The 8,545-nt window shown below is 66.7% G+C and overlaps 1 protein-coding gene across 1 annotated transcript; it reads left to right on the plus strand.

Annotated features, from left to right (window-relative positions):
- The first annotated feature begins 353 nt into the window (after window positions 1-353).
- TMEM121 (transmembrane protein 121) lies at window positions 354-1,816 on the plus strand. Its single transcript, XM_012660980.1, has one exon. It carries the CDS (start codon window positions 471-473, stop codon window positions 1,425-1,427), a length of 957 nt encoding a protein of 318 aa, XP_012516434.1. The 5' UTR covers window positions 354-470; the 3' UTR covers window positions 1,428-1,816.
- The last annotated feature ends 6,729 nt before the right edge of the window (window positions 1,817-8,545 follow it).

Here is an 8,545-nt window from a genome sequence, read left to right on the forward strand (position 1 = left end):
GGGGTCCAGGCCGTCAGAACCGGAGGACGGTGGCGCCGGCTCAGCGGTGACAACCCACCCAGCTCCGGGAACGCGCGCGGCGGGGAGAAAACACTTCCATCGCGTTTCCTCCCTGGCGGCGGTGGGACGAGGTCTCCAGCCCGCAGGCGGGGCTGCAGCGCCCCTGGAGGCGCCGCCCCGGCTCCGGCCTCCGGTCCGCGTCTCGGCGCGTGCGTGCGACAGAGGCCGCGGGCGCCCGGTGCGGGGACAGCGCCTCGCGCCGAGAACACGCTGCGGGAGGCGGGGGAGGCTGCCCGGGCCCGCGCGCTGACCGTCTCCTCTGTCGTCCCCAGGTTCCCAGCTCGCAGCAGGCAGCGGCGGCGCACTCCGGGCAGCGGGACCGGCCCGCGCCCCGCTGCGCCGCGCCATGCCCGCGGGCTGAGCGCCGCCGCAGGGCCTCGTCCCGCCTGGCGTGGGCCGCGCGGGCGATCATGGTGCTGCCGCCGCCCGACCGGCGCCACGTGTGCCTGACCACGCTGGTGATCGTGGGCAGCATGGCCGTCATGGACGCGTACCTGGTGGAGCAGAACCAGGGCCCGCGCAAGATCGGCGTGTGCATCATCGTGCTGGTGGGCGACGTGTGCTTCCTGCTGGTGCTGCGCTACGTGGCCGTGTGGGTGGGCGCCGAGGTGCGCACGGCCAAGCGCGGCTACGCCATGATCCTCTGGTTCCTCTACATCTTCGTGCTGGAGATCAAGCTCTACTTCATCTTCCAGAACTACAAGGCGGCGCGGCGCGGCGCGGCGGACCCGGTGGCGCGCAAGGCGCTGACGCTGCTGCTGTCGGTGTGCGTGCCCGGCCTCTTCCTGCTGCTCGTGGCGCTCGACCGCATGGAGTACGTGCGCACCTTCCGCAAGCGCGAGGACCTGCGCGGCCGCCTCTTCTGGGTGGCCCTGGACCTGCTGGACCTGCTCGACATGCAGGCCAACCTGTGGGAGCCGCCGCGCACCGGGCTGCCGCTGTGGGCCGAGGGCCTCACCTTCTTCTACTGCTACATGCTGCTGCTGGTGCTGCCGTGCGTGGCGCTCAGCGAGGTCAGCATGCAGGGCGAGCACATCGCGCCGCAGAAGATGATGCTCTACCCGGTGCTCAGCCTCGCCACCGTCAACGTGGTGGCCGTGCTGGCGCGCGCCGCCAACATGGCGCTGTTCCGCGACAGCCGCGTCTCGGCCATCTTCGTGGGCAAGAATGTGGTGGCGCTGGCCACCAAGGCCTGCACCTTCCTCGAGTACCGCCGCCAGGTGCGCGACTTCCCGCCGCCTGCGCTCGCGCTGGAGCTGCAGCCGCCGCCCTCGCAGCGCAACTCGGTGCCGCAGCCGCCGCCGCTGCACGGCCCGCCCGGGCGCCCCCACGGCCCCTCGCCCACGCGTGACGCCTTGGACACGTGACAGGGCCCGCGCGGTGCCCGGGACGGCCCCAGGGCACAGAGACGCGGGTCTGGCCCGGGGCGTGCGGTTTGCATGGGATGGGGTGGCCGGCTCCCCTGGGGGCAGGTGCGGAGAGTGCGGTGCGGGCGGGCGCTGCCGCTTCTTCATCTCAGGAATCCCTCGGACCGGACCGCGGACCCTCAGCCCCCGCTCCGCCAGCCGCCCCAGCGCGCTGGGCGGTTGGTGAGGCCTGGGCCGGCCCCTGCCTGTCGGGGGGGCCCCCCGGGTTGGAAGGGAGGGCGGTGTGGGCGGAGATCTGGGCCCTTGGTGGGGGCCTCTGGCTCAGAGTCTGGGGCCAAGCAGCCCCTGTCATTTTAAAGACTCAGTGTTTACAGTTTTGTATCCAAGGCTGCACTGCTTTGCCTGTTTCGCGAGTCCCTTGTCTTTAACGGCGGCTGTGGGGGGGCGTGGCGGAAGGAGGGGTGTTCGAGGGGAGCTGAGACGGTGGTGCAGCTGCCGCCTGTGGTGCTGGGGCTGGCCCGTCTGCTTCCCGGTCCCACCTGGCACCACTGCACCTTCCCGGAGACTCCACTCCCCAGACTCACTGTTCCCACCTCCGGAGGGACCGTGGCCCCTGCTCTCCTCCTCCTGGGGCACCTTGCGCCCATCTTTCACCCGCCATGGGCGTCCTGGTCCCATGTCTCTGCTCCCCCAACCCCAGGCCTAGACGTGCCCCCACGTCCCTGGTTCTCCCCCACCCTGCCAGGGGCCCCGCCGGCCCAGGACTGCCAAAGCCCGCTGGGATCAGGTGCCCGCTTTGCTCCCAGGTGGATGTTGCAGCCCCAGGCCTGGGTCATGGAGCCTGGTCCCCACGCAGCCCGGCCTGGCCTCGCCCCAGACACCTGTGGGGCTGGCGGTGTCCCGGCCCAGGCAGCGCCTCTGCAGGGCCCTGCGTCTGCGACGTGACCTGTGGAGCTGCCGTGCCCGGGAGGGTCTGCGGCATTTGGGGAGGAGCCCTGCGAGGCTGTTGAAATGAGGGTGTCACCTGTGACGGGCGATGGCTGCGTACGTCTCGCAGGGCGCACTAGTGCTGTGCAGCCACCGTGGCGCGCCGGGTGGGGTTCCCTGCACTGCTCTCCACGTCCCGCATCCCTACCGCCCTTAGGTGGCAGGGTCTTGCCGTCCTGTCTGCAACCACCCCACGTGGGCGTGGAGCTGCCTGTGTCCCGAGAGCCTCCCTGAGCGCCCCGCTCCACAACGCCAGCGTCAAGGGCGTGGCTGGCGAATGGTGGCGATGGCGGGGCCTGGGGAGCAGAGGGCGGCCCCACCCCCGCACCCAGGGCGTACTGACCCCACCCGCCAGCTCGCTACCACCTGGGGTCTGGTTTGGGGAGTCACCTGCTTTCCCGCAGTTGGCCTCAGGTGCACAGGGGTTGCCTCCGTGGCTATAACCCTGCCCTGGTCAGATGTGGCCAGCGCCCCCTGCCCTCCAAGCCGGCACCTTGGGCCTGCCTCCGAACACGCCCCCAGCAGCCCCGGCGGGAGCCCGCATCAGGGAGCACGAGGGAGCCACAGCGAAGCCAAGGGTCTGGGGCAGCCCTGGAAAGGCCGCAGGCCAGGGCGGGGAGGGGCTGCGGGAATCCTGGTGGGTGGTGGGGCAGGGTCCGGCGCATTCGTGGGAGCGTGTGGTGTGGGCTGGGCTAGGGGCCGGTGGGCGGGGCCCGAGGGGCAGCAGTGATTCTGCGAGTCTGGGGCTTCAGTCAGTGAACCCCAAACCCCCCGGCCCGAGGCCCCCAAGGAAAAAAAAGCCCCAACCACCCAACCCGGGCAACCAACCCCCGGAAGCCCGGGGGAACAACCGCGGCCGCAAGAAAGAACCGCAAGGGGGGGTCGGGGAGGGTCTAGGCTGCTGCACTGCCCCTGACCACCCTTTCTGGAGGAACCCTTGCTGGCCCAGGGGTCCGGGGAGACTGTGGGGCCAGCTTTGCCTCGAGGGCCCTGTGTCCCTGTCACAGGGGGCGCGCACACCCGCGCGGCGCAAAACAGGGGCACAGAAAAGACCCCCCCCCCGGCGCACACACACCCCCCACACCCGCCCCCCACACACACACAGCCCCCCCGCCCCTGCGCGAGGGGGCCACAGGCCCCACACGCCGCACAGCGCCGCACAGCCCCCCCCCCCTCCCCCCCCACAGCCCCCACAACACCACATGGGGGGGGGGCCACATCCCCCGCTCCCCCTCTCCCCCAAGGGGCCAGAGACCCTGGCTCCACCAGCTGACTTGGTTCAGTGGCCCCCTGCCCCGTGACTATGTCTCTGAGGGCATCAGACAGGCCTCGAGGCCGCCCCTCCCTGCCCCAGGCCCGCTCCTGGCACCCGCTGTTTCCACCACGTGGGCCACGGCTCCAGCCACGGGAGGGCTGGGAACCAAGGGCCTTTGTCAGGCTTGTGGCCCGGGGCTTCTGTCCTCTGGGTCCCCTGGGCTGTATTCCAGCCTGCCCTTCCTGGCGTCCTGGGGCGGCCTGTGACGGGCAGGTGCAACAGAGAAGCCAGCCAGCGGGTCCCCTTGTCCTCTCACTGAGTCACCCGTCAGCTCAGCAATCCCGGTGAGTGCCCGCTGGCGCCGCCTGCACTGGGGCTGTTGCTCAACCCAGGCGGGACTGTCCCCGTGCATGTGGGAGGCTGACGCCTGGGCACGGCCACACTGCGAGGAGGCCAGATGGGCGGCCAGGTGGACTCTGGGTGCTGCCCTCGACGCAGAGTCCCCCCAAGGGGCACAGCACAGGTGCACGGGGACCCCCGGCGGCATGGCCGAGAATGGCAGGCAGGTGGAGTGGGCTGCCGGCGTGTGTGGGGGAGGGGATGGGGTGGAAAGGGGAGGACGGAGGACAGTGAGTGCAGCCAGCTCCCCGGAAACTGTGGGCTGGGAAGGGACGGGTGGGTGCTGGGGAGGAGAGAAAGTGGGCGGCGCAGGCCATGTCCTGGGAAGGGGTTGTCTCTCTCCAGGCCCTGTGCCCCTCACGGTCTAGCCCACCTCTCACTGTGCCGGGGTCCCTTCTGCCCTTGCAGCTCCCAGCTCCCCGCAAGCTCAGATGCCGCCTCCTGCCTCGTCCTCCCCGATCTCTGAGGACATGAGAGTCAGTCAGGGTCCGAGAGAAAACCCCGTCTCTGCATACGTGGCAGCCCGCACCAACACCCGGGGGGGTCTGCTATGCCCCCAGCTGGAGCTGTCCTGGGGAGAGATGCTCAGGGAGCTTTGCCATGCTCTGCGGTGGGACCAAAGCCCCGTGTGGCTCTTGCCCAGACACACCGAGGGCCTGGGGCCTGCCCCGCGCTAGCCCCACCAGCACCCAGGAACTCGGAGCTGCCCATCCTGTTCCGAGAAAGCCCCGGCCCGGGAGCCCCGCAGAACTGTTAGCTCCTGAGTGTGAGAACAGATTGTGGCCACGATGACCTTTGCCATCTCCAACGGGGAAGTTGAGGCAAGCCTCTCCAGGGTCACCTGGGCGGCATGGCCATGCCTTGGAGGGCCCAGGTGCCGTCCAGCCTCCTTTGCCATCTTGGAGGGTTGGCATTGTCACCTGAGTCATCCCAAGGGGCCAGGGCAGCACCGGGCATCGTGTCATCTCACAAACAGCACAGGAAGGAGAGGGGCGGGGCTGCCCCTGTGATGTCCCCTCTGGGCGGGAAAATCCTTCTCAGAAGTCCCCAGCATGTGTCCCCTCAGGCCCCATGGCCCAGAACTTGTTCCAGGACCATCCTGGTGCCTTTTGCTGGCAGTGGGGAAGGGGGTCGCCACGGCTGCTCACGGGCCGCCAGACGTGCCTGCCACAGCGCCAGGGACTCGGGCAGAAGACACAAGACTCCTGGGTCTGAGACAAAGGGCTTTGTCACTCAGCACAGCGGGCAGCGGGAGCGATAGCGAGCTTGTGGCTCCTCGTGGGGAGGGGAGGGCCTGGTGGGTGCCCACCCTCGGCCGACAGGAGCCCACCCTCCCTCCGACGGTACCCAGGAGTCTCTGGTGTGGCATCCGAAACGCTCTGCAACTTGGCCCAGGTGACCTGCAAAGGCTGTGAGCCTGCCGATGGCCTCTGGATCGCGCCGTGACCATCGCCGACGGCTCTGATGATGCGGGCCCAGTGTCAATCCCCACCAAGCCACGCCCGATTCAGCCCGCACCGGGGCACCGGGACGCCAGTGCTGCCAGCGCTCTCTCCTCCAGGCGATTCCAGCGGCCAGGCCCCGGGGAAGTACACGGCACTGATCCAGCCCGGCCACCCCCTCCACTGAGCAGAGGGACCTGCGTGACCCCACCTCCCTGCGTGGGGGAGGGGCTGGGGGAGGCCCACCGTCCCCTGCCTGTGGAGAAGTCAGGTCAGGTCCAGTCACGCCACAGACACAAGCGGTCGCTCAGAGATCTAAAAACATTCGAACTTCTGACCCTTCATGCTCCATCCCAGAGCATGCCCGCATTTTCTGCAGGAAAACAGCCTCGTGATGATAAAAACCCAGCTTAGTGAAACTGAACTCACTCAGCTTCAGTAAACGTGGCGCTCACATCGCCAGGTTCACTTTGTGCCGTGCGATGACGGAGACCCCGGGAACGCAAGCCGCCTAGTCACTGCCAGGCTTGGGGCTGCCAGCCGCTTCCTGGGCCTTCCCGGGAGCCCGCCCTGCGAACGCCCCTGGCCGAGGAGGGTCGGTGGGCCACAAAGCAATGGCAGTTAAATTTCAACACCAATTTTGGAGGGGACATTCAGACCACAGCGGGGACCAGGACGCTGGTGGTGCTTAAACAGCGTGGTGTTCATGCCCCGTCTGGGCTGTCGGGGACACGGGTCCCTCCTGCTCGTTGCCCCGGGACGCGGGTCTTGCTCTCGGGAGCCGCTGTGTCTGGGTCTCGGCTGCGGCACAGACAGTGGGCCCAGGAGGTTGAGAGGGGACACACACAGTGTCTCCGCGGGGTGGTTCTCGGAAGCCGGCACGAGGCACGTGTCACAGCCGCAGTCCAGAGCTCAGACACTGGGTGTGCCAAGGTGCCAGGGAGCCCAGCGAAAGGGGTGTGTGTTTCGGGTGCCCGTGTGCCCGGGCAAAATTCTTCCGCTAGGAAGAAGGGGGCCTCCCTGTGTTGCTGCACCTCACGACGTCCCTCCAGTGTCAGTGTTGCTCTCCAGAGCGAGCGCCTGATTTACGCTCCAACAGCAGCGTGGGGGAGTCCCGTTCCCGCAGCTCCGCACGGGCACCCGGCACTGCCGACCTGTAGACCGTCTCCTGTCAGACGGGGCGGAAACAGCCGCTTGTTGTAGCAGTCATTTCCCGGGCTATTCGCGGGGTTAGGGCACATCCGTGGCCCCTCTTCTGTGAGTTGCCTGTTCACGTCCCACTTTGCTGCTAGGTCGTTTCTCGCTGGTTTGGGGCAGCCCCGGGCACCTAACGCCCACCGCTCTCTTTCCTGTGAGTGGATCTCAGGTGCAAAGAACGGAGGGTCATCGCTCATGGGACAAAGCTGGGCGCGCTTTTTGAACATATTTAGTTCCAAAATTTGTTGTTTTTAATATGCAATTAGGCGCTCGCAAACCCACCACCCAGAACAAGAGCCAGGATCGTGAGAACACCCTGCAGCGGCCAGGGTGCCCCCGCCCCGCCCCCACCTTGCTCACCGAGACCCCGTCGCCCGGACCCCGAGTGCCACTCCTTAGCGCTCCTTTCTGTACGGTTTTGTAGACTCTGTATGTATTCCCGGAACACCTGGTTTTGGTTTTAGTTGTTCTGACCTTATGAGAGGGTGTCATGCTGGGTGCAGTCTCTGGAACATCTTTTCACGCCCCATTAGGACTCGTCCCTACGGTTGTGAGTTGTGGTTTGTTCGTTCTGAGTGCCGACTCCAGCCCCGCGTGGATACGCCACACTCTTCGGTCCTGCCCCCGTCAGCGGATGTTGGACCGTCGCCAGGTTTTTGCCAACGTGAACAGTGCTGCTGTCAATATTTTTGCACTTCTAGGGCTTAGAAGAACCCGAACGCCCACCGCGACGGCATCAGGAGTGGGGCCTTTGGGAGGCGATGGGGTCTCGGTGAGGTCGTGAGCGGGGCCCCGAGCCGGGAGTCCTGCCCTTACAGGAGGGCGGAGGCCGACTCTCTCTCTGCCCTGTGATGACAGACAGGGACGCCCGGGGAGGGGCCGTCACCCAGGACCCGACCACGCTGGCACGTGACATTGCAGTCCGGCCCCCGCAGCCGCCAGAGGTGGACGTCCGCTGTTTAACCACCGGGTCTGCGCGTTCTGCGGTGGTTGCCTGAGCGGACGGACGCACTCTCTGGGCGGCCTTGTTCTGGACGTGGACGTTGCTGTTTAATTCCACGTGGAAACCGCTGTGTGGAAAGGCGGGCTTGACCCACGTTTACTGCGGATTCTGACACAGCCGGGCCTCTTTCTGCCGCCTCACGTTGTGTGTTCTGTCGTCATCCCCTTTCTTTATCCGAGCCCGACCCTGCCCTGTGGCCCCCGGACTGGCAACGTCTCCCATCCTACTTCACGTCCTCCGTGGGTCTGGAAAGTTGGTTTTCTTCGTTTGTTTTTGAAACAATTCTTTTGCAAATCCCCACTGAATTGTTTTGAGGATGGTAAATTTCATTCGCTGCTTTTCTTTTATTGTGGTAAAATGTAGGCAACGTAACGTTTACCGTTTTGGCCATTTTTAGGCGAACAGCTCGGTGGGTTACGTAACGCGCATCCGCACTGCTGCGCAGCTGTCAGCACCTCCGTCTGCGGGAGGTTTTGTCGTCCCAGATGGACCCTGCGCCCAGCAAACCGCCTCCCTGTCCCTCCCCGGCCGCCACCCCCCATTCCACCTTCTCTTGGTGGGAATTTGCGGCTCTGGGGCCGCCTGTGAGTGGGATCACACAGTGTTGTCCCTTTGTGACCGGCTCACCTCACTGAGCATAACGTCCCCACGTCCGTCCCTGTCCCCGCAGGTGTCAGCCTTTCCTTCCTTCCTAAGGATGAGCGATACTCTCTGTGCGCCGGGGCCGTGCCGCTGAAGTTTTGCTCATCTGCTCAACCGTGGGTTTGTCACCAGGCACCCAGGTACCCAGCGTTCCCGCCTCCTCCCCGGGACTTCGGCCAGGACAGCCCGCGAG

This window comes from Propithecus coquereli, unplaced genomic scaffold, assembly GCF_000956105.1.
Source record: "Propithecus coquereli isolate 6110/MARCELLA unplaced genomic scaffold, Pcoq_1.0 Scaffold694, whole genome shotgun sequence".
NCBI lineage: Eukaryota > Metazoa > Chordata > Mammalia > Primates > Indriidae > Propithecus > Propithecus coquereli.

Bases quoted from the DNA above. Each gene is read 5' to 3' on its own strand.
- TMEM121 (XM_012660980.1), top strand. From the start codon at position 471: ATGGTGCTGCCGCCGCCCGACCGGCGCCACGTGTGCCTGACCACGCTG.